This window comes from Oryza glaberrima, chromosome 8, assembly GCF_000147395.1.
Source record: "Oryza glaberrima chromosome 8, OglaRS2, whole genome shotgun sequence".
Taxonomy (NCBI): domain Eukaryota; kingdom Viridiplantae; phylum Streptophyta; class Magnoliopsida; order Poales; family Poaceae; genus Oryza; species Oryza glaberrima.
The window spans coordinates 3,302,118-3,328,413 of NC_068333.1; the positions used below are offsets into that span (position 1 = coordinate 3,302,118).

The 26,296-nt window shown below is 39.1% G+C and overlaps 2 protein-coding genes and 1 long non-coding RNA gene across 4 annotated transcripts; 2 read left to right on the forward strand and 1 right to left on the reverse strand.

The window, feature by feature from the left end:
- Positions 1-4,090: 4,090 nt before the first annotated feature.
- Positions 4,091-9,124, forward strand: LOC127783343 (zingiberene synthase-like). The gene is made up of 7 exons (XM_052310599.1): positions 4,091-4,281; positions 4,926-5,178; positions 5,735-6,098; positions 6,189-6,407; positions 7,668-7,803; positions 8,374-8,625; positions 8,731-9,124. The coding sequence occupies exons 1-7, from the start codon at positions 4,153-4,155 to the stop codon at positions 9,025-9,027; spliced, it is 1,650 nt and encodes a 549-aa protein (XP_052166559.1). The 5' UTR covers positions 4,091-4,152; the 3' UTR covers positions 9,028-9,124.
- Positions 9,125-15,886: 6,762 nt separating this feature from the next.
- Positions 15,887-21,224, forward strand: LOC127783344 (zingiberene synthase-like). 2 transcript variants are annotated; one of them, XM_052310600.1, is made up of 7 exons: positions 15,887-16,071; positions 16,677-16,929; positions 17,405-17,768; positions 17,859-18,077; positions 19,344-19,479; positions 20,331-20,585; positions 20,695-21,224. In XM_052310600.1, exons 1-7 carry the CDS (start codon positions 15,949-15,951, stop codon positions 20,986-20,988), a joined length of 1,644 nt encoding a protein of 547 aa, XP_052166560.1. In that variant the 5' UTR covers positions 15,887-15,948; the 3' UTR covers positions 20,989-21,224. The 2 variants fall into 2 exon arrangements, with proteins under 2 accessions (XP_052166560.1, XP_052166561.1); XM_052310601.1 differs by having other exon boundaries at positions 20,331-20,582.
- Positions 21,225-23,740: 2,516 nt separating this feature from the next.
- On the reverse strand, positions 23,741-24,763 carry LOC127783317 (uncharacterized). The gene is made up of 3 exons (XR_008019279.1): positions 24,475-24,763; positions 24,065-24,388; positions 23,741-23,962 (listed from the first exon to the last, which is right to left on the reverse strand). It is a non-coding gene; the product is annotated as an uncharacterized LOC127783317 (long non-coding RNA).
- Positions 24,764-26,296: the final 1,533 nt, after the last annotated feature.

Below are 26,296 nucleotides of genomic sequence, written 5' to 3' on the forward strand. Positions count from 1 at the left end.
TTTCCTCCCTCCCCACGCGCCGTCACCTCTCGTCCTCTGTGCGCCGGCCTCCTTCCTCCGTGCGCGTGATGCCACAGCCCACCCTCCGCACGCCGGCAAGCTCCGGCGCCGCTCCCTCCCTCCCCGCGCGCCGGCCTCCATCTTCCTCCGTGCAAGCGCCACCGCCGGGTCGGCAACGATGACGACGCCGCCGTGGTGAAGAGGATGGTGGTTCGAATCCAAAATTTTGTAATATTTTTGATAAAATAGAGTCAAATAAACAAGGGCAGAAGGGGTACTTTTTGTTCCAATTGACACTGTTACATGCCCTTAACAGAAGAGGGTTAGATTGTATCTTCAATTTTAAATACAAGGGTCAAATGAGCAAAGTTGAAAACAGAGGGTCAAATTAGAAGTTAGGTCTCAAAATAGGGTCAGATGCGCAATTGCCCCAAAGTAAAAAATAAAAAATTGGTGGCGCCTACTTGTCAACCCCACTTCTCCCTTCTCCCATGGGAGACTATGCAGTGGCGGGAGGCCAGTGGTACGATGACCTGCTACTCCACTCTCCTATGCTCCTCTATCCTCCCAAGCCACTTCTCATGGCGACCCCGACTGGAAAGCCATAGTCCTAACTGGAGAAGTTGCCTGTCCCGGAGAACTAAAGGTTGGGATCGGAGTGCGGCGTTGATAGTGGGTGCCGCCGGTTTGCTGCCTCCGTGGGACGTGTCGTCGTCGGTGCATCCTGGTGAGAGAGAGGGGAGGAGAGGTTAGGAAGAAGATAAGATTAGGATGATACATGGGTCCCGCCCACTGACTTAGCTAGTCAATTGCGGTCAATATGCCACGTCAGCTGAAACCACCTTCCAAACAACTAAAGGAATTGATTTGCACCGGTTTTTAAATATGGAGGAGATGTTATACCCGGTTTTATGGTAGAGGGAGGCGATTAAATCAATATCCCACCTACTGTAGCGGGCAGCTTATCAGTACTTGGCTAGGTCTAACTCGGGGAACCTTTGAAATTGTGGCCCATATGCCTGAGAACGGTGGTATCGTTATACTCCCTCCTTCCCTAAATGTTTAACGCCGTTGACTTTTTTAAACATGTTTGACCGTTCGTCTTATTTAAAAACTTTTATGAAATATGTAAAACTATATGTATACATAAAAGTATATTTAACAATAAATTAAATGATAAGGAAAGAATTAATAATTACTTAAATTTTTTGAATAAGACGAACGGTCAAATATTTTTAAAAAATTCAATGGCATCAAACATTTTGGGATGGAGGGAGTAACTTATAAGTAGAGATGAATAGATGATAGGGACAACACTTTTAGGCATCTCTTGAGACAAAAATGCGTATAAAGCTTAGGTCTCGAACATGTCATTGCTGTTCAAACACAGACGTATAAATATATAGGGACAGCACTTGTAAGTAACCTATGAAACAAAAAAATATAGCATTATAGATTTCGACGTGCTATGTACTTAGACCAACACATATTATTTCATCACGAGTTCCCTTTTTTCCTTTTGGAAAAAAAAAAGAGCAATCAGTCCTATACTAGACCAACGTACAGGACCAAGTTGGGCCTCACATTACATTTGAATTTAATTTGTAAAATATGCATAATCTTGACCACTATTTGCTCAAAGACAGGTCGAACATATATATGGAACACATCCTATTACGGCTGTATATACAACATAGGCCACATGCTGTTTAATTATGTACCACCAACATAATGTATTTAGGGGTTTTAAGGTGTCCAACATTTTAGCCTATAAACATATATAAGAGTTGTGTCAAAAAAGATTAGGATAAGATTTAATAGATTTTTAAGCTAAAAATATTTAAGAGCTAAGATGGGTTGTACAAAGAGCACGGGCCCATTACCCCTAGGTGAGGTGGGATATGATGCGAGCCACACATTATTTGCTTCTCTAGCTCTTAGCTCTTACGGTATGAGTGTGCTAGACCACACCTATCTAATTTGTCGACCCTTGAGCCTTACATGGGGCATTTTCTCTTCAATTTAATGCAAATTTCTAGAAACAATTGACAACAGAGTGACATCTATTACTTGAAAGAAAATCAATTTCGGACTTGATATACATTCAGAAAAAAGAGAGACAATTTTAGGCGTGAATAGTACCACTACCGTTCAGACGTTTGATTTATCTCTTTTTTTTTAAATAAAAATCGATGTCTTGAGTTTAGACTTTTAATGAAGTGTGGTATATGAATATTGTCAATTTTTTGGGATTTTTTTCGTAACTGTTTGAACAGTGTTTGAACAGACGAGAGGAGTTTTGCTGGAGAGATTAAGGTGGTGTTCTTTTCAGCTGAAAATAAAAGATTAAATTTTTTTATACAAAACGAGATGGTATTAACGTTCCCTTTGAGTGTGAGCTGTCATTTCAAAGTACACGCTAATTAAAAGAATTTGGCTATGCTTCTTGCATGCTTCGGCCAGCTTTATATATATGCTTGAGTGTGATCAAGGATGCAAGCTGAACCAATGAGAAATAGCTGGCCAATTTGCAAGTTCTCCCTGGGAGGATAGTGGTATGTACCTATTATTTCTTCTGACCTATCTTATATTATGAGGGATGTGACATATTTATGAATTAATATAGACAAAAATAAATTTGCTATATTATGGGGCGGAGGAAGTACCACTCAGTGCCATATGTTTCCCCTTGTGGCTGTGAGCTTTTACGTGTTTCACGTGAGAATGTGCCCTTGTATTTGAAGAAGAAATAAAAAGAAAATGAGGAAATAATCCTATTTAGTTAGGACATATTGTATCAAATCAATTAAGCAGAAATTAAACAGACGACCCACTAATGCGTGGAATCAATTGTACGTGGTAGTGTTAGTTACTAACCGATCGAGTTAAGGCTGTCTAAACTGCTTCGCAAATTGCAATGACTACTACCTTGTTTATGGCAAGCATATTTTCCTATCTACTACGATATTATTTTATTTTAAAATACTTTCTATATGAAAGTTATCTTAAAAAATCAAATAAATTTATTTTTTTCAGTTTTCAATACTTAATTAAGACTCAACTAGCTATAAGCAACTGGCTCGTTTTGCTTCGGTTGCCGCTGATAAGCTAAGCCAAAGAAGCAGTTTTTCATATATACTAAGCCAGGCTCGGTCGTTCTTATTTGACAAAAGAACAATTAATGGTACTTCCCAAGAAAATTTGCACTTCTAGACATTTACTTGGAAAATAAGAAACCCTCCCAACTTCCTTACATACACATGCATGATTTCATCTATTAGATGTTTTTTTTAGGGAATTCATCTATTAGATGTGTGTTCGGAGGAGAGGGTTAGGAACTTTTCTCCTGTGCACGTAAAAAAGGGGTGGCTCAGAGCTAACTAGCTAATTAAGTATTCGCTAAAAAAAACTTTAAAAAATAATTAATATGATATTTTCAAAACAACTTTTGTATAGGTTTTCTTTTTTTTAAGAAAAAACCCTCACCATTTAGCAATTTAGGAAACACGCGTGCGAAGAATTAAATGAGGGACTAGAAGTTGAAAATGTGTAGTTGAGAACACACTATAAAAGATTAAGGGTGTGTTTGGTTGCCAACCATACTTTACCCCAAACAAAGATTAATTAGGTCAAGTCGAGGCATCCACAAAAGTGTGGTGGACAAATTGCTAGCAACAAAGTGTGGAAAAGTTAACAAGAAAATTGAGTATATGATGTGTGGGACATGCGATTAAAAGAAAATGTGGCAAGCCACAATTGTCAGAGTGAACCAAACACATGCCTAACAAATTGTGACGGTTAAAGGTGTGGTGTGACAGTGTGGTTATGAACTGAACACCCAGCCTATCCGTTGGCCACCATCTCACCGAGTTTTAGGGGTCTGTACTCTCGCTGGTATCTGCTTGCATCATGACATACTCTAGGCAATCATGGAAGGATGACACACACGTGGATCATGCAAGCATATGCTTACATCATTTTGACGTGTGCCAACATATGAAGTCATGCTGATGCATGCTTGCTCAGCCTGTGCAAAACCGTCTATAAATACCACGCGAGGCAGCAGACGTAGCCACTCACCAGCTAGTCGCAGAGAAATATAATTAGGTTGCATTCGCAACAATAGAAGAGAGAATTTTAATTTGCTAAGATATGTCGTCGCCACCTGCAGCTTTCTCCAATGAAGGCGATGAGCAGCCACAGCGAAGGGCTCCTACAAGCTTCCACCCTAGCCTCTGGGGCAATTTCTTCCTCAGTTACCAGCCACCTACTGCGCCTAAGGCAATTACTTTCTTATTATATACTCTCTCCGTATTTTAATGTATGATACTGTTGACTTTTCAAACAACGTTTGACCATTCGTCTTATTCAAATTTTTTGTGCAAATATAAAAATATTTATGTTATACTTAAAAGAATATTTGATAATAAATCAAGCCACAATAAAATAAATGATAATTACATAAATTTTTTTGAATAAGACGAATAGTCAAACGTTGATTAAAAGTCAACGGCATTATACATTAAAATATGGAAGGAGTAGTATATATATACTATCTGATTCTCAGTTGATAGGAAATTAGTAAGTGACATTTTTACACTATGTGGTAGTTCAACTTTATAAATAAACTATAACTAAATAACTAACGGTCCCTTAGTATTCGTGGAATTTTTTTTGTTGGACATAACGAATAATGTAGACTTTATCTTGAGAAATATATATGTTCACATTAGTATTACATTTATACCATGTTTTGTACTAATTATATTATTAATGACCATCGAAAACTATTAATTAGTGGATGCATGAGTGCATATTGGAGATTAATTGTGTATTTGTGCCTTCTATAGGTAACTGATTATTTATTATATGTATACATGGTATGCTTTTGCATGGTTGAAACATGTGTCTTCCTTAATTTACAGCATGCTTACATGAAAGAACGGGTTCAAGTTGTGAAAGAAGAAGTTAGGAAGGTAGTAAAGGGCTCGAGTGAAGTACCAGAGATATTGGATCTTGTGATCAAGCTGCAACGGCTTGGATTGGATAGTTACTACGAGACTGAGATAAACGACCTTCTCTGCATTGTTTACAACACCGACTACAACGATAAAGATTTACACCTAGTTTCTCTTCGATTTTATCTTCTACGAAAGAACGGCTATGATGTGTCATCTGGTAATTAAGGTCTTATTGATGATAAGAATTAATTAATTTAATTAATTAGTTTTTTTTCCAAAGAAACAACTAACAAAGTATTTGATGATAGATGCAAGGACATGTATTTCTAACTGTCCTATATAATTAAGCCCATAGCATATAGGAACTTTCCTTTTTTTCTACTCTATTCCAATTATCCAACTGCCCTATTCAAAGATCTCGAAGAAGGAATCAATACGAACCTTATAGATTAGTTTGAAAAATATATAGTTTGCATCTATAAACTAAATATATACTAATAACACCCCTAGCATCTAGTAGAAATTAGTGCTGCGGTTAACTGAAATATTTTAAACAAATCATATTAGAAAAACAACAAACAGTCTAGATTGGAGAAATTTAATTGAAGTACCTGTCATAAAATTTCATTTATACATTTCAGTATAATGTATTTCATATATACTCATGCATGTAGCCTAATTATGTTCTGTTACATATTCTCATATACATATATAGTTGGGGACATGCACTTAATATCCATAATTTTAAGAAGTTAACATGATCACCTTTGCAGATATGTTTCAACATTTTAAAGACAAAGAGGGGAGTTTTGTTGCTGATGACGTAAGAAGTCTTTTGAGCTTATATAATGCGGCATATCTGAGGACTCATGGTGAAAAAGTACTTGATGAAGCAATTGTTTTTACAACTAACCGCCTTAGATCCGAATTAGAACATTTGAAATCTCCGGCAGCTGATGAAGTGTCTCTTGCTCTTAATACACCCCTGTTCCGGAGGGTTAGAATATTAGAAATACGAAACTATATTCCTATTTATGAAAGTGCTACTACACGAAATGAATCCATATTAGAATTTGCAAAGTTGAATTTCAATCTCCTTCAACTTATTTATTGTGAGGAGCTAAAATCTATCACAGGGTGAGTTAATTACTTTAAAGTGTATAATGATTATCCAATTCCCTCAAATTATTATAAATAAGTAATTTTTAGCATTTGTGTATAATACAGATGGTGGAAAGAGCTTAATGTTGAATCAAACTTAAGCTTTATTCGGGATAGAATAGTGGAAATGCATTTTTGGATGACAGGAGCATGCTCGGAGCCCCATTATTCTCTTTCACGAATTATACTTACAAAGATGATAGCATTTATCACCATACTAGATGATATATTTGACACATATGCTACAACCGAGGAGAGCATGATGCTTGCCAAAGCGATATATATGTAAGCCTTCATTACAATATGTGCTAATATGAATTGTAGCTTTATCTTGTAGCTAGTTCTTACTAAGTGTAAACATTTCCAGTTGTATGTAGAATCTATTTCACTGTAGGATGAACATCAGGAGTCAACTATTAAAAAATTCATAGTAGAATGGAGCGAAGGAACTTTATGAATATGAATACTATATATTGTGATGCACACATTTTTAGTTTACATACTAGTAATGTATTCACCATAACATCTTAAAATATTAATCTCATGTGTGTCTCATTAATTGAGTAAAAGAGTAGGTGGATTGAAATTTCTCCTAAATAATTACCAAAGATCAAGGAAAACAGTTTTCTCTAAAAATAAGCAACAGAAACAGTAAATCTATTTGGGCATTTACTATAATAATTGCTTAAAAGCAATAATAATAGTTGGCATTTGCTGCTATGCATGTTTTATGCAATATGAAGTTAATACTTTACTTGAATCGTATCCGAATCCAATGTTTGAGGTAATTTAATATTTCTAAAATCGATTCGATAAAGGCAATGGCACGCAAATATCATGTTTACGTATATTGCAATTATCAAGATTATTCTATGATGATAAACAAACAAGAGTAAAAACATAGATATAAAACAGGGAAAAATTGAAAATAATTCATTCATTTCATTTACAGTAATTTATCCTAAAAAATTAAATCAAACATCACATACCATAGACTGAGAGCAGTGGAGAAAAAATGTTAGATGAAAAAAAATTCTAGAGTAATCATCATAGTGCACAAATAAAATATTTAATTTTGGATAGATTGTTTGGACACGAAATGACAATTTTGCCATATATATTTCGGACAGTGCAAACAACGGTTATATTTGGGACACTGCTTCAGTGACTACCATATAACTGACCATGAGTAGTACTTTGAAGCTACATCGTGCCATACACCAATCTTAGTCAAGAATATAATGCTTGCCATTTTATTTTACCTTAGGAGTTTAGGAAGGTAGAGAAGACAATCAAGCTACGAACATTATCTTTTATCTTGGATATATTATCTGCCATGGAAATAACATAAGAACTGATGTATGTCAAAATTTGTTAATGCCAATAAATATGTATATACTAGACAAATTTACTAGTCTTCTTTCGTTTATTAAAAAAACCACTATAGCTAATATAATATTTTGAGTTGCGGTTCCATACATGATTGCACTTTTGGTTAATTTGAATTGTGAATAAAATTAAATGGCACTATATTGTAACATACAGGTGCAATGAAACTGCAACAGTGCTACTTCCAAAATACATGAAGGATTTCTACTTATATTATTTAAAGACATTTGATTCATTTGAAGAAGCACTATGTCCAAACAAAAGTTATCGAGTGTGTTATCTCAGAGAGTTGGTAAGTATTCTACCCCAAAACTATTTATGGCTAAAGATGTACAATTGTTTTATTTTTAATACATCGATATATCTAATGGGTTGTAAAATAAATGACAATATGTAGTTACCATATTCTCATGTTAGATCTGTATTTGAATATGCCTTCATATATTTTCATAGTTGTTGATGATATATTATGAAACAAATTAATGGTCAAAAGTGCAATGTTGATGACCATGTGAATCAGTCGCCTTATATTTTTGGATGGAGCGAGTATTAGATAGATTGGAATATAATGATATAGTTATTTATCCATGATTATGATACAGATTTTGTTATAAACTATATAACAACTTCATTATTAGTTATATTCTACATATAAATATTTATATGATTGTATGTTTTAATAGAATACATGTAACTCAACGAACAATACTGATTGTTTTATCCTAAGAGGAAATTATGGTAACCACTTTATTTATGACATTCTAATGACTCAATCATCTTTTTTTGGTAAAATGCTATTTCTTCAAAATTATGCCCATATAACGGCTGAATTAACACTACACTTTTTACACCTCTAATATAGTTCAAGAGGTTAGTTCAAGGATTCTCTCAAGAGATAAAATGGCGTGATGATCATTACATTCCAAAAACAATAGAGGAACACCTGGAACTTTCAAGAAAGACTGTTGGTGCCTTTGAACTAGCATGTGCTTCTTTTGTTGGGATGGGCGACCTTGTAACAAAGGAAACTCTTGATTGCCTTTTGACTTATCCAGAACTTCTTAAGTCTTTCACAACATGTGTACGGCTCTCAAATGATATTGCTTCAACAAAGGTCATTTTCTATCATTATATCTTTACACTTATATATTTATTTATGTCTAGTAATCTTCGACTTCAATTATAAATAACTGAAACATGATGCTATGGAGTCTTTCAGCGTGAACAAGCAGGGGACCACCACCATGCTTCTACAATTCAGAGTTATATGCTCCAACATGGTGCAACAGCGCATGAAGCATGCGTTGGGATAAAGGAGTTGATAGAAGACTCATGGAAGGATATGATGAAAGAATACCTTACACCAACAGACCTGCAACCAAAAATCGTGGCAAGAACGGTTATTGATTTTGCGCGAACGGGTGATTATATGTACAAGCAAGTTTATTCATTCACTATTTCACATACAATCAAGGATATGATAGCATCGCTCTATATGGAGCCGTATAACATTTAAATCAAAACATGTATTTACATTATAAATATTATATTATCCAGTATAGAGTTTCAAATTGTAATATATATTCACTAGTTGATCACCAAATAATCATTAATTTCAGCCTCATTAGAAAGTTTCCATGGTTAAACTAAGAAATGTTTTCCTTAGCTTGTTGTCACAATATTATGTGCAATATACTAAGTCCATATGATCTTGTTCTGTCCCCAACTATTTATATATATTTTAGTTAATTGGAGTAGATCTCATGGCAAAATTGTTCAAATATTCTGATGAAATGTTCAGATGTTATGATCATCATCATGTACGTAGTTGATGGGTACAAAAAAAATATTATGTCACCGTTGTTAAGCTTTTCATGTATTGACTCCTGACATGGTCTGGATCAGAAGTGATAGATATATTGACCCTTAATTATCACCAAGGGAACTCCATGTGTCCAACAGCACTGGAGCAACGCTTGATCTGTGGTTGGAATAAGAATTCAAGTCTATATGACCCTTATATTTCTTCGCAAAAGAAAAAAAAACCCTTATATCTAGCCTTACATTTGACTAAATAATTTATCTCAGTAAGCATGATTCCGCAAACAACCTCCATTGTGAGCAAACGATCTCAGCTAACCATGCTAGCCCATGGGCTTGTTTGCAACCGCATGGGCCGTGTTGGTCGATGGATTTGGTTATAACCGCACCTTCATACCCAAAATTTACAAGATAATTTTAGCATTTATTACTCCCTTCTTCCCGTAACAAGTTTATTTTTAGCTCCTCATGTTTATTCCAAAATAAGTTCATCTATAGTAATCACTAAATCGGAGTAGGAGTTATGACTGTGTGGACTCTTATTTAATATTAGCCATTATAATTATGTTCCTGCTGTTGGGGAAGTAGCTTCGCCCTCGGAGGCATGGGACCGAGGATCCCCCGTCGTCCCCATTCTCATGGCTGATTAGGGAGTCTTACAGTCTTGTTCCTGGGAAGCCCCTCGGAGCCCGCCAGCCACCGGGGGAGACTAGCGAAGGTCCCCTTTGCGGAGCCCTCGAGGGGCTCTAGGAGTAAGCCTCAGGGGGAGAAGGTCAGTCCCGTTCCCTAGGCCTCCAACAACATGATGGCATCCAGGGCGCGTGACACCAACGGCATTGATGGCGCATTCAAGGTGCCCAACTACCCCTGACACTAGCGGCGGTGCCAGAGCAAAGGGTCGAGGAGCCCCAGTCTCCCGCCTTGCCCTTGAGCCACGCACCCGGGAGTCGCAGGATCCCTGGGGACACGGGCATAATGGGAGCAGTCCCATCCTCTGTCCCCTGGAACTTTACCTAATTACTGTGGGACCCACCTGTTGGTCCCTAGCAGAAGAGTAGAGGCTGAGAAGGCTGCCTTTGTAATTTCCTATACCTCTATGGGGTATATAAATGTATACCGGCTCACTATTGGGAGATGTCGAAACGGGCATAATGGGAGCAGTCCCATCCTCTGTCCCCTAGAACTTTACCTAATTACTGTGGGACCCACCTGTTGGTCCCTAGCAGGAGAGTAGAGGCTGAGAAGGCTGCCTTCATAATTTCCTGTACTTCCATGGGGTATATAAATGTATACCGGCTCACTATTGGGAGATGTCGAATATAGAAAGAGGACTACCTTAATATAGAAAGAGGACTACCTTAAACACTTGTTGGATTCCCGTTGGACTTGTTTCAACATTGGCGCCGTCAGTGGGGATTGACAAGGAAGTAGAGTAAAATTAAAAGCAAGAGAGAAAGCACTACCAGTTGGGAGGGGGAGATGCTTCCAAAGCGGAAAGCTGTCGCGGACAGTCCTTGACCTCTGTTCCCTAGAGAAACCAACGCGTGACGTTTTTCATTAACGCCCCCTGAGGTAAAGGGCATGTGAAAATCGTTTTTCAACGGCGCGCGGTAGCTTTAAGTAGAGATGAATACTCCATCCGTTTCACAATGTAAGTCATTCTAGCATTTCCCACATTCATATTGATGTTAATGAATCTAGACATATATATTCATTTAGATTCATTAACATCCATATGAATATGGAAAATGCTAGAATGACTTACATTGTGAAACGGAGGTAGTAGATGATAGAGACAACACTTTTAGGTACCAAGTAGGAAGCCGAAATACGTATAAGCTCAGGTTTCCAACGTGCTATTGCTGTTCACACACAGACGAATTAATATAGATAGATACAACACTGTTTTGTAAGAAACAAAAAAAAAGAATAGGCTCCTAGGATTTCGACATGCTATTGCCATAGATCCACACATTTTGTCATCAGGAATTCCATTTTTCTTTCTAACAAAAAAAGAGCGATCAGTCTGACGTACTAGACCAACAGGACCAAAAGTTGGTCCTCGCATCACATTTACAAGTGTAAAATATTCATCTTAATTAATTGGCCACTAATGGCTAAAAGAGAGGTCAACCATATGTAAGATCTCCTGTTACTATCTGATGACGCTCTCTCTCGTGGTCCGATCTTCTGGTGAGGGGATAACTCTCGCTTTAATCGAGTGCGATGTTTGCGACGTGGCTACCAACCAGAACAAGTCCAGGACGCCGTGCAATCGCTACACCACAAACGATGTCGTACCAACCGTGACGCGCGTTGATGATCCCTGCAATGCAAACGAGAGAACACTGTAAGAACAAGATAAGATGCAATCTAAATATTGCGAATAGGTGATTAAGCATAAAGAAATAGTTGTGATTGAAGTGGTAGATCTAATCGACCCGGCAAATCAACACACCAACTATTGGGGGCTCTGAATCTAAAGTCGTCGACTAATCGAACGAGGACTAGAGACAAGGTGAATGGCACTTGGAAAAATTCAACTAAACAAAACCCAAATGTTTTTGAGGATGTACAAAGCTATTTATAGAGGAAAATAAAGCTAGGGTTAAGTTAAAATTCGTGGAGGTGGAGGGGGCCTAGTCTATTACAAGGCCCAAGGCCCAAGTTCGGTTTCAGCAACAACACTGTCTTGTTTTGGCGATTCCCGTTGACTCGAGATGAATTTGGACATGAGACCGGATGCGTTTGAAAGGTAGCGAGATAAGCTTTCCACGAAGTCTAAGATCACCCAAATCGGAGTTGGCATGAAGGCGCTAGGTCCATTTGAAGTCAGTGCTGTCTCCGGAGGCTGAACTGGATTCCAAAACTTATTGGATTTTAATATCTTGTAGATCCTCCATTCACTTGATGAATTTTTTGGCCATGTTTTATATTTCTCATGCTTGGATGTATGCATATACTTGATGGTCACATCACTATCTTATAAGGGTTCAAAATTCCAGAAATGTTGGCTCTATCGGACCCCCTCAATATGACATTATTTTGGCCTAATTTTTTTATTTTTTTCATTTTTCTGAATTTTGTTCAAATTTGATCATTTTTTTTTGAAAATTCAAATAATTTAAAATAATGCCGACGACGAAAGATTGAACCCTGCTTTAGGCCATCTACAACGCGTGGCTCCGGCTTGTGGTCTCACGGCTCCATGTCGGACGCGCGCACTGGTGGCGGTGGGGACCGTGGCTCCGTGGGCCGTTTCCGCGCTTGCAGAAGAACCGCTCGAAGCGCTGCGCCTGGGTTCGGGAAAGGCGAAGCCACGACCCGAGGCCACGCGTTGGCGGAGCCGAAGCCCCGTGCATCGCCTCGTCCGGTCGCCAGATCCTCCTCCACCGCTGCTCCCCGCCACCGACGCTCGCGAAGAAGGGAGGAGGAGAGCCGCCGTTGTGGCCCCCGTCGCCAGATGTGGCGAGCCTGCGCCCAGATCCGGCGAGCCCGCCGCCGCCAAGCTCGCCACGCCATCGGCGAGCTCGTCCGCACCATTGTGGGGGGAGGAGTACGGCAGCGTCGAGCCCGCGTCCGGATTCGCTATCGTGAACTCCTCCCCGCCGCCGCCGAGAACTCACCGTCGAGAACTCCTCCTCCCTGTCGCTGGTGGTCCCTCGGCCACCGCGAGAAGAGGGGGGGGGGGAGAGGGAAGAAGCCGGAGGCCAGATCTGCTGCCCTCGTGGGAAGAGGCCGCCGCCACTCGTAGAGAAGGGAGGGCGAGAGGCCGACGAGCTCGCAGCCAAATCTGTCGCCGCCACCATGTGGCTCCGTCATCGCCGCTTGCAGAGAAGACGCGGGGGAGAGGCCAGAGGTGGATGCTGCGTTGGGATGTGGAGAAGACAGCGATGCGGTGGCGCACGAGAGGGGGAGCGACGGCTTTGAGAGGAAGCGGAGGCGACAAGACTCCAAAGGAACGGCTGGAGAGGAAGAGGATAAGATATAGAAAATAAATGAGAGAGAAGATTGGAGAGGCTGATAGTGGGTCCGTATAGAGATTAGGGATATCTATACATTTTTCTTTTTGTTATTAGAAGGTCTAAAATAGTTAATTTTATAATAACAAATATCACAGAGACTAACACATAAATAGATAGGGGCTGAAACACAAAATACATTTAGCAGTGGTATCCATTGTAGACATCATAGTTTTTATGCGGCCTTATCCTATGTGACAGCCTGAGGCCACAGGTGCTTGTGATCTGCATTGTACATACCCTTATATAACATCGTAGGGCACATGCTATATGTGACTACCAACATATATATTGCATCAGCTAGGTGAGTGGGACATAATCCAAGCCACACGTTGCTTCTCTAGCTCTTGCAGTGTGAGTGTCTTGGCCCACTTGAGCCTTACATATGGGACCTTTTCTCTTAAATTCGATGCAATTTTTTAGAAACAAATGACAATATAGAGTGACACAACTGCTACTAAAAAAATCGACTTCAAACTTAATATTCATTTGAAAAAAAGAATATGATAATTTTAGGTGTGAATATAATACCGCTACCATTCATACGCTTGATTTGCCTTTTTAAAACATAGTAAAAAAATCGAATGCATGAGACAAGTTTAGACTTGAGATGTTGCAGAGTGCAATATATGTTTGTTACATGAATATATGCTGTCAATTTTTTGAGATATTTTTTATGACTGTTTGGATAGTGTTTGAACAAACGAGTGGAGATCCGCTAGAGAGATTAAAAGAGTTCCATTACATTCTCATATTTGTGTCGAGCTGGCATTTCAAAGTACATTTATGCACACTAAAAGAATGTGGCTATGCTCCATGCATGCATCGGCCGTGCTATATTAATGTTAATTAATGCTATATATGCTCGAGTGTGACCGATGATGCAAGCTGAACCAGTGATAAATAGCTGGCCATATTTGAAAGTTTTCTGGGAGAATAGTATACACGTACCAATAATCAATCAATCTCATGGTATGTTTGCCCCTGTGACGACTGTGAGCTACTACTACATGTTTCACGTGAGAATTTTCCCTTGTAATTATATGTATTTGAAGAAGAAATAAAAAGAAAATAAGGGACGGCCTATTTAGTTAGGACACTGGTATCAAATCAATCAGCAGAAATTAAACACAGGACCACTTACTAATGGAATCAATCGTACGTGGTAGGGATACGTTGTACACTGTATACACATTAACCCTCCTACCAACCGATCGAGACATACCTTGTTTATCATGAGTATATACTCCTCCATCCTAAAATGTTTCACGCCGTTGATTTTTTTAAAAATGTTTGACCGTTCGTCTTATCAAAAAATTTAAGTAATTATTAATTCTTTTCCTATCATTTGATTTATTGTTAAATATACTTTATGTATACATATAGTTTTACATATTTCACAAAAGTTTTTGAATAAGACGAATGGTTAAACATGTTTAAAAAAAATCAACGACGTCAAACATTTAGGGAATGAGGGAATATGTTTCTTCAACTAATAAGTGATACATTTTTTAAATACATACTTTTCTTTATAAAAATTGTCTTGAAAGATCAAATAAAATTATTTTTTTGTTTTTAATGCTTAATACAAAACTAATTATATGCTAATGACTCGTCTTGTGTCAGTTGTCGCCGAAAAGCTAAGCTAAAGAAGCAGTTTCATACTAAGCCAGACTTGGTTCTTATTTGATAAAAGAGCAATGGTACTTCTCAAGGAAATTCATACTTCTAGATATATTTTTTTTAAAAAAAGAAACCCCTCCTACTTTCAGTATTTGCCTATAGAATAATTAAACACATACATGAAGCATATTTAGTGCGGTGGTGGAGTCGTGGTCTTATGAGTGCATGACTTCATCTATCAGATTTAACTCTTGGTTTTTGTAGTTACCACATGTAAATGTATGCTTTTAATAAGATGTTGGTTAGCTAGGTAACGGTAGTCTGATAGATTTAAGACCCTTTTTAGACGGGACTAAAACTTTTAAGTCCCTATTACATCGGATGTTTAGACACTAATTATAAATATTAAACGTAGACTATTAATAAAACCAATCCATAATCTTGAACTAATTCGCGAGACGAATCTATTGAGCATAATTAATCCATAATTAGCCTATGTGATACTACAGTAAACATTCTCTAATTATGGATTAATTAGGCTTAAAAAAATTGTCTCACAAATTAGCTTTCATCTATGTAATTAGTTTTGTAAGTAGTCTATATTTAATTCTCTAAATTAGTGTCTAAATACATAGACTAAAGTTAAGTCCATGATCCAAACACCACCAAGGGGTGTGTACTCGTAGAGTCGTAGGTATCTGCTTGAGTCATGACATATGTGTGTGTATGTATCTCTAAGCAGTACTCAGGGAAAAAAAATACACATGTGGATCACGCAAGCATGCGTACATCATTCTGACTTGGCAACATGAAATCATGCTGATGCTTGCTCAGCTAGCCTGCCTGTGCAACTGTCTATAAATACCATGCGAGATGCAGCAAATAGCAGACACTCACCAGGTAGTTGCAGAACAATAAAATTAGGTTGGCAACAATTAATAGGAAAGAGCTTTTTGTGAAGAGATCAGAAGATGTCATCGACACCTGCAGCTAATTTCTCCAATGAAGACGATGAGCGAAAGGCTCCTACAAGCTTCCACCCCAGCCTCTGGGGCGATTTCTTCATCAGTTACCAGCCACCTACTGCACCTAAGGTAATTATACTTGCTTATATATATATTCTTCTATGGCTCTGTGTAGATAGGAAATTAATAAGTGAGACATTTTACACTATGTGATAGTTGAACCTTATAAACTCTACACTGGTGGAGAAAGGGTTATTACTCCTGGTTCGTAACCCTCCTGTAGTCATGGTTTTTGAACCGGGGCTACGAATCCGGGACTAAAGATCTTTAGTCCCAGGTGAAAAAACCGGGAGTAAAAATCTATTTTTAGTCCCGGTTGGTGTTACTAACCGGGACTAAAGAGGCTAATCCGGTTGCTCTTTCCGGTTCCTTTTTATTATTTTATTATTTTATTATTTTTAAATATATTGATTTCTCCAGTGTTCATGGATTTTTATATTGGGCATAAGAAATAAGATAGAATAATATTTTGAAACACTTCAGCATTAGTATTACATTTACACTGCGTTTTTACTAATTATATTACCATAGTAAATTATTAGCGGATGAGTGCATATTTTGGAGATTAATTGTGTATCTGTGCCATCTGTCGGTAACACTACTGATATTTATATATATACACAGAGAATTCTCTGTTGCATGGCTGACAGACATGTGTATTCCTTAATTTGCAGCATGCTTACATGAAAGAAAGGGCTGAAGTGCTAAAAGAAGAAGTTAGAAAGGTAGTAAAGGGCTCAAATGAAGTACCAGAGATATTGGATCTTGTGATCACGCTGCAACGACTTGGATTGGATAGTTACTACAAGGCCGAGATAGATGAGCTTTTCTGCACTGTTTACAACACCGACTACAACGATAAAGATTTACACCTAGTTTCTCTTCGATTTTATCTTCTACGGAAGAACGGCTATGATGTGTCATCTGGTAATTTTAAGGCCTTATTGATGATAAGAATTAATTAGGATTTTCAAATAAACAAACCAATAATTTTGCAGACAGATGCAAGGACATGCATTTTCTACTGGCCTATAATTAAACCCTTAGCACATAGGAACATTCCTTTTTTTCTTTTACTTTCCCTATTCCAAAACCACAAGAAGGATTTGATACCCTATTAGTTTTTTTAAAAAATATATAGTTTGCATCTATGAACTGAATATATTATATACTAATAACATCCCTGGCAACTGGTAACTGAAATATTTTAAACAAGCTAGCTATATAGATTAGATTGGAGAAATTTAAATGAAGTATATTTCAGTATAATGTATTTCATGTATACTCATGCATGCAGCCTAATAACTATATTGTGTTGCATATTCTCCTATACATATATAGCTGGGGACATGCAATTAATGTTCGTATTTTAAAGTTAACATGATCAACCTTTGCATTGCAGACATATTTCAACATTTTAAAGACAAAGAGGGGAGTTTTGTTGTTGATGACACAAGAAGTCTTTTAAGCTTATATAATGCGGCATATATGAGGACTCATGGTGAAACAGTACTTGATGAAGCAGTTGTTTTCACTAGTAACCGCCTAAGATCCGAATTGAAACATTTGAAATCTCCAGTAGCCGATGAAGTGTCTCTTGCTCTTGATACACCACTATTCCGGAGGGTTAGAATAATAGAAACACGAAACTATATTCCTATTTATGAAAGCGCGACTACACGAAATGAAGCCATATTAGAATTTGCAAAGTTGAATTTCAATCTCCTTCAACTTATTTATTGTGAGGAGTTAAAAACTATCACACGGTAAGTTAATTACTTTAAAGTGCATAATGATTCTACAATTTCGTGAAATTATGATAAATAAGTTAATATTTACATTTATGTACAATACAGATGGTGGAAAGAGCTTAACGTTGAATCCAACTTAAGCTTCATTCGGGATAGAATAGTGGAAATGCATTTTTGGATGACAGGAGCATGCTCGGAGCCCCATTATTCTCTTTCACGAATTATACTTACAAAGATGACAGCATTTATCACCATTCTAGATGATATATTTGACACATATGGTACAACCGAGGAGAGCATGATGCTTGCCAAAGCGATATATATGTAAGCCTTCATTATAATATGTGGTAATATTAATTGCATCTTTATTTTGTAGTAGCTAGTTTATACTAAGTGTGAAATTTCTAGTTGTATGTGGAATCTATTTCACAATAGGCTAAACACATCAAAAGTAAATTATAACAAAATCATGGTAGAAAGGAGAGCCAAGTAACCCTATGAAATTATATATATGCAATGCACATGTGCATTAGTTGCATGTATCCGTACATGTCCTGATACTTGTAATGTATTCATAACCGTTGTATTAATATATGAATCCCATGTATGCCTCATTAATTGAGAAAGAGAGTAAGCAGATTAAATTTTCTCCTATATAATTAGCAAAGATCAAGGAAAACAATTTTCTCTAAAATAAGCAATGGAAACATTTAACCTATATGGGCATTAATTGTAACAGTTATTAAAACCTCGTTGTAATATTAACAGTTGGTCATCTGCTGGCATGCATGTTTTATGCAATATGAAGTTGATACATAAGTTGAATCATAATATTTTTCGATACTGGCAATGATATAAAATCCACAAATATCATGCTTACATATATTATTGCAATTATCAAAATTATTCTAAGGTTAAATAAACAAAATTAAAAACATAGATATAAAACATGGCAGAATTGACAGTATTTCATTCTTTCATTTAAAGTAATTCATCCTAAAAATTTAAATCAATGAACACATACGCACTATGGATATAAAGTAGTGGAAAGACAATGTGAGGTGACAAAATATAATCCAGAGTAATCATCATAATGCAAACATCAAAGCATAAATTTTGCATGGATTATCTAGACAAAGTAATGATTTGGCCATATCCTACCTATATGCAACAGCATTAGCTTATATTTGGGACACTGCTTCAGTGAACACACCATGATTCCATGAGCATGAGTAATACTTTGAACCTACATCATGCCATACACCAACCTTTGCCAATAATATATAATGCTTCCATTTTATTTAACCTTAGGAGTTTAGGAAGGTAGAACAGACAATCAAGCTAGCCGTGTAATTAATCTTTTATCTTGAATATATGATCTACCAAGAAAATGACATAAGAACTGTTATACATAAAAAAATATTAATGCCAATAAAATAAATGTGTGTACTAGACAAACTTGCCAATCTTCAACCATTTAATCAAAAATCACTATACGCTAATAAATATTTGCAATTTGGTTCCCTACATGATTGCACTTTTGGTTGGTTTTTGTGAAAATATTAAATGACCCTGGATTGTAAAATACAGGTGCAATGAATCTGCAACAGTTCTACTTCCAAAATACATGAAGGATTTTTACTTATATTATTTAAAGACATTTGATTCATTTGAAGAGGCACTAGGTCCAAACAAAAGTTATCGAGTGTTTTATCTCAAAGAGCTGGTAAGTCTCCTATCTCAAAACAATTTGTGGCAAAACTTATATATATATATGACAATTAAATATGTCGTTACCATATCCTTGTATTAGATCTGTAGTATTTGGATATGCTTTCATATAATGTTACTTCCATAGTTGTTGATGATATATTATGAAATAATTAATGGTCAAAGTACAATATCTGGTGATCATGTAAAACTTTTAGTCGCTTTATATTTTTGGAATGGGGAGGGGGAGGGGAGTTGGGGGGATTATTAATTAAATAGACTGAAATTTAATGATATAGTTATTTATCCATGATTACAATCTAACTTTTGTTACAAATCATATAGCAACTTCATTGTTGGTTATATCCTACATATAAATGTTGATATGATTATATATATGTTTAATAGAATGTATGTATTTTAGAGAAGAGAACTGATTGTTTTATCCTTAGGGCATCACCAATGTATATGACAAAATGATCCATATAGATGTGACTCATATAAATGAACTTTAACTATAGCAATCCCACAATATATATAGGCACACGGTATCATTAGAAAAAGAGAGAGGAGTAGAGATAGATAATATTATTTATTCTATATAGGTAATCGATATGCATATGCGTACCTTTTGTTATATTTTTCTATACGGACTAGTTGGCAATGGTAATAGCTGGCCGAATGAAATATTATAATGCTTATGGACTACTTTTGCACCACATTGTAGATGCTCTTAGAGGAAACTATGGTAACTAGTTTATTTTATGATCTTCTAAAGACTTAATCATCTTTTTTTTGGTAAAAGATATTTCTTCAAAAATATGCCAATATACTGACTGAATTCACACTTTTACATCTTTAATGTAGTTCAAGATATTAATTAAAGGATACTCTGAAGAGATAAAATGGCGTGATGATCATTACATTCCAAAAACAATAGAGGAACACCTGGAACTTTCCAGAACGACTGTTGGTGCCTTTCAACTAGCATGTGCTTCTTTTGTTGGGATGGGTGATTTTATAACAAAGGATACTCTCGATTATCTTTTGACTTATCCAAAACTTCTTAAGTGTTACACAACATGTGTACGGCTCTCAAATGATATTGCTTCAACAAAGGTGGTTTTGTATCTCTCTATCTTTACACCTATATACTCATTTATGTTTAATAAATATTAATCTTCAACTTCAATTATAAATAACTAAAAGATGATGCTATGGAATGTTTCAGCGTGAACAAGCAGGGGACCACTATGCTTCCACAATTCAGTGTTATATGCTGGAGCATGGTACAACAATACATGAAGCATGCATTGGGATAAAGGAGTTGATAGAAGATTCGTGGAAGGATATGATGAAAGAATACCTTGCACCAACAAACCTTCAGCCAAAAATCGTGGCAAGAACAGTTATTGATTTTGCACGAACTGGGGATTATATATACAAGCAAGCAGATTCATTCACCTTTTCTCATACAATCAAGGATATGATAGCATCACTTTACGTTGAGTCATATAACATTTAAATCACCACACGCATTTACATTATAAATATTATATTATCAAGTAAGGAGTTTCACAATTGTAACAAATATTAATTAGTTTTCAATAATGTGATGGTGGTTGTTGATCATGAAACCATCGTTAGTTAAGCTTCATTAGAAAGTTTCCATGGTTAAAGAATTGTTTTTCCTTAGCTTGTTGTCACAATATTATGTGTAATGTTCTCCCCTCCAATAATAAGATATATACTAATGGCTCATATGATCTTGTTATGTCTCCAACTATATATATATTAGGTAATTGGAATAGATCTCATGGCAAAATGGTTAGATGTTCTGATCATCACGTACGTAGTTGATGGGTACAAAAAAAATATTATGTCACCGTTGTTAAGCCCAGTTTCACATCATTTCCTAAAATGATGATATCATTATTAACTATTCTAGCATAACCACCATTAACTACTGATCGTTGAGGATGCGTATTCTCAAGGGACCCTTATCTACAACTGTGTTAATGCATGGTGGCATGGTTTGAGCATTGAGATCGGAAAGGACACCAACAGCGAAATCACTCTACTAGGCCAACATTGACACTGAGAAACAAAATTTAGGGGAGAAAATGGGATTGGTGATCCCAGTAGTCCTAGCCGTAAATGATGGATACTAGGTGTTGTGTGACCCGACCCGTGTAGTGCTATATCTAATGCGTCAAGTATCCCGTCTAGAGAGTACGTTCACAAGAATGAAACTCAAAGGATTTGAAGGGGGCCCACACAAGCAGTGGAGCATGTGGTTTAATACGATGCAAAGATGAGAACCTTACCAAGGCTTGGTATGTCATCCATGTTTAAGTTGGTTTAATTTTATATAATTCCACGAGCGAGCGCTGACGCATTCGTCTTGAATTGGGACCGTGTGTCCATCTCCCGCTCTCATGTGGTGCATCCGTTTTCAACACCAGATCGTTGTCCTGCCCATGTACATTGTTATACTCCTACACGACGCGCCACATCGAGTTCGCATGCGATCGGGGAGATCGATTCCAATTTGGTTTTATCATGGAGTGTTCCATTGATCGTAATTGTGGTTTTATGTTTTAGGCCAAAGTTGGCAAATCGCATCACATCAAAGTAGAAGAATTTGGAGAATGATTTTTTGTGTGTATGGGCTTGCATAGATCGGATGGATAAAGATAGCATTCACGTCAACTCTACAGTAGAGGTGCAATGTCCGACAATAATGCGTAGCATCGAACGTTCGTTGCAAAGCAATTTCTAATATTAATTTTTTTAATTCCCGTTGCAACGCACGGTCATGATTGCTATTAAGTATATGATATAAAACAATCATATCAGTGAGAAAAAAGAACATATATATGCTGCATATATATAGTATATCTCCGAATATCCAACTGTGCCTTAATTTGTTGAGGCCAGCAACCCCTAAATTTGGACATGAATTCTGGGATATAGAACATTTAAGTAGTTGTTTCTTACTCCAACCCGATTAGAGGCATCCGTGGGGTCCCAGAAACATTGCCACCGTGCGCTCACTACCAACGATGATTGCTAGATAACAAAGGCCAACCATGTGTCACTACTTCTTGGCTATCACTCAGATCTGCACGCAGAGGAGTCGATTGGCATAGCCCCATTCACTTGTGTGGCCTATAAAAGTTATGTGCACACGCTTACTATGTATCACATTGCTAGTTTAGTAAGGGTGAAAATAGTTTGTCCCTCCAACCGTACGTACTATTCCAGGTTAACCCTTTTACACGGCTCGTCGGATGGGTTGGGCTATACGGTTCTAGAGGCAGGTTGTTACGACCCTTGAAGTACCACTAGATACCTTGCATCTTGAGCCTCTTGGATCTAGTGGAATGGGCGGATCAAATAACAAATACCATGAAGTACGAAAGATGGTTAAAGCTCTAGCCCCCTCATCTTGGCCAGCTAGATCAACCATACATTGTCACAATCACAATTATAACCATTACAGATAATTACATCACTATTGGCTGGATGAGTCTTTCTCATCACTAACAAATTGTCTCTATAAATCTGTTCAACTAATAGAGATAGCCTTCTTGAGCCATCACAGATAATATATATACACACACACATATATATATACACATATACACACATATATATATATATACATATATATATACACACACACACATATATATATACATGTATATATATATATACATAGGGCAGCGCTAAACTGCACCCAGGGTGTGAAATAACTAAAACGCTCCCCTCACAACCACCCCCACCCACCCCCCACCCCACCCCCACCCCCACCCTCACTCCCACCCAGGACACCACCTTTCTCTCTCCTCCCCCACCCCCAACCGCCCCCACTCACACTCTGGTTCGCACCTTTTCTCTGTACTGATTTTTCTTCTCTCGTCCTTCTCTTAGTAAATGATTTACTTTCAGTTGATTTCTCCTTTTAGTAAATGTATTACTTTACTGATTTACTCTCAGTTGATTTCTTCATTCAATAGATGTATTACTCTCTGCTGATTTCTTCTTTCAGTAAATGTATTACTTTTAAGATAGTTCTCCACCTTTATCTCATTTCTGATTTTTGTACCCACGTCTTTCTCTCGATAAATCATTTACTCTCAGTCTTCTCTCGGTAAATAAATTGCTTTGTGCTTTTTCATCATCCACCTTCCTTGTGTAAATAAATTACTTTTATACTTTTTCTTTTTAGGAAATAAATTTTATGCACATCCGGGAAATGTTTTGAACAGGATTTAGTATTACAACGACTGTCTGATCACACACGCAATGCGATACATTGGTAGAATGCACAAAACGAAATAAAAGATTACAACAACACCAGCAATGATGATATGGCCGGCCCTAGAACTACAAAGAGAGGATATCAGATCGAACAACAGGAAGAGAGGATATCATATAGCTGTGCGATTAAACCTTGTCGGTTTCTCCTTCCTCAAATCTGATGAGCAACAACCCTGAACAAAACCATTTCAACTGGAGATCAGCAATTAAGCAGAGCAGCAGCAGCGGCAGCAGCAGCAAAAAGCAAGGAAGAGGAGCTGCAACTGGCCCCTCACCGACGGTCTGTACAGGTAGAAATCGAGGAGGCCAATGATATAATTCATCAGACCATCAATCACAATTTCAGTCAGCAACCATATGTTTTCAACAGCATCAGGTCTGACTCAATGAATTTATGAAATTATGATCAGCTCAGTCACATGATAAAGATACGATAAAGATAGGAAAAGGTGTTTCCAGGTGGTAAAACATCACTGCACAGTAAAAAAAAGCTACTAAAATTAAGCCAAAAGTTTCAGATCCCCTGCATAATCCAAGCATCACTAGATATGAGCATCGGTAACCCAGCAACGCAGCATCCACCAAGAACAGACATGGCGCTGCATCAATAAAACAAGAACTTCAATGAACGAGCAGCACAAGAAACCAAGAACACGACATGGCGCTGCATCAACAGAAAAACAACCTCCTTGCACTATTGCACAGGTAGCACCAAGAACCGAGGAACCTCCCTGCTCGTATCCCTTGATGCAGTGCGTGCCTCACCTGCCTGGCAGCCATCCACTGGGGCCGCGTCTTCATGCAGGAGGCGTGGGCTCCGAGGGTAGAGGCCGCCGCGGACGGGCATGGTGCTTGGGCGACAGCCAACGGGGCGACAAGAACTAGAGCCGTTCTTCTACCTCCGGTCAGCTGCCGCCTGTCTTCACCATCCGCATTGGTTGCTCGCTTCTATCGATCCTGAGGCGATAGTAGTGCCGCCCGCCCCCCCCCCCCCCCCCCCCCCCCGACGTGGAGGCACCAGATCCAGCCACGGGCGCACCGGATCCGGTCGCCGTGGCATTGGATCCGCCGAGGCATGCGCCGCAACCACCTCTAGCTCTCTGGCTCTCCACGCACCATGCCATCTTCCCCACGCAAGAGACGGAGCACCCCCGTGATACACTGATTTGGCACCGCCACCACCATCCCGGCTCGCCGCCTGGCTCTCCCGGCGATGCGCTCCGAAGGCGGGGAGGTGAAGGAGAGAGGGGAAGGGGGGCGGCTAGGCAGGGGCTAAGGTTTTGCTCTTGAACCACCCGCCGTTGCCGCAGGCCATCGCCGTCGTCGTTGCCCGCTGCTGCCGTAGGCCTGTCGCCGTCGCCCGCAGCTGCCGCAGGCCCGTCGCCGTCACCTGTCCCTACCGCAGATCTGAAAAAAATGGGGTGAGGAGGAAGAAGTGGAGGCGGTCCGAGTAGTATAAATGTCGCCGTCGCCCACAGCCGCCCCGTCGCCCGCCGCCCCTGCCGACGTCCGTCGCTGCAACCGCCTCTCCCTCAGATCCGATGGTGATGTGGTTGGTTACGGTATGTGAGAGCAACACAAGGTATATATATATGGTAATGTTGAGTAGTAAACAATTTACTCGGAGGAGGGGGCGCAGGGAGGGGTGCCGTGGGAGGGTGGGTGGCTGGGGGGTGGGGGTAGGCTGGGTAGGGGGGTGGGGTGGGGAGCAGGGGCGGGCCCACAATGATTCATGGGTATTCAAATGAATACCCAAAATTTTTGAACAAAAAATACATATATGAAGTATATAATCCATATGTATATATGAAAAAAGAAAAAAAGGCCTACCCATTCCAAAGAAGCCCAAACTAAAAACGATTCCTATCCCTCCCACCATTTTCCTCCCCACCACCCTCAGGCCCATTGGCCCAAAAGCCAAAAAAAAGCCCAAACACTACTCTAACCCTATCTCCTCAGTTCCCATTCCCAAATCCCCTGAGTCCGATCCAGCCGCCGCCCGCCAGGACACGCTAGCGGCTTCGCCGGCTCGCCGCCTCGCCGGGTCGCCGGCGATGCCTTGCCGCTGCCGCGCTGCGTCGTGCATTCGTGCGCCACTGCGCCCCGCCGCCGCCCGCCGCCCAGAGCCGAGTCGCCGCCTCGCCGAGCACGCTGCCGCTGCTCGTTGCGCCGCCGCCGCCTCCCGCCGCCCGCGTCTCGGCGCGTCGCCGGCGTCGGCGTCCGCGTCCCGCGTCCGGCCGGCAGCCAGCAGGGCGCCAGGGCGGCAGCCGGCAGGGTGCACGCCACGGCCGCGGCGGCGCGGCGCCGCGCACCGGCGAAGGCTGCCTCGGTGCCTCCAACCTCCAGGCGCGGCCGCTGACCTCCTCCACGCCCACGGCTCCACCGCGGCACGCCGGCACCGCTCCACGGCTCGACAGCTCCACCGTGGAGGCGAGACGATGAGTCGACGAAGGTAGCTCAGTAACTCACTAACTCTCCCTTCATGGCTAATGCCTAATTGGATTAGG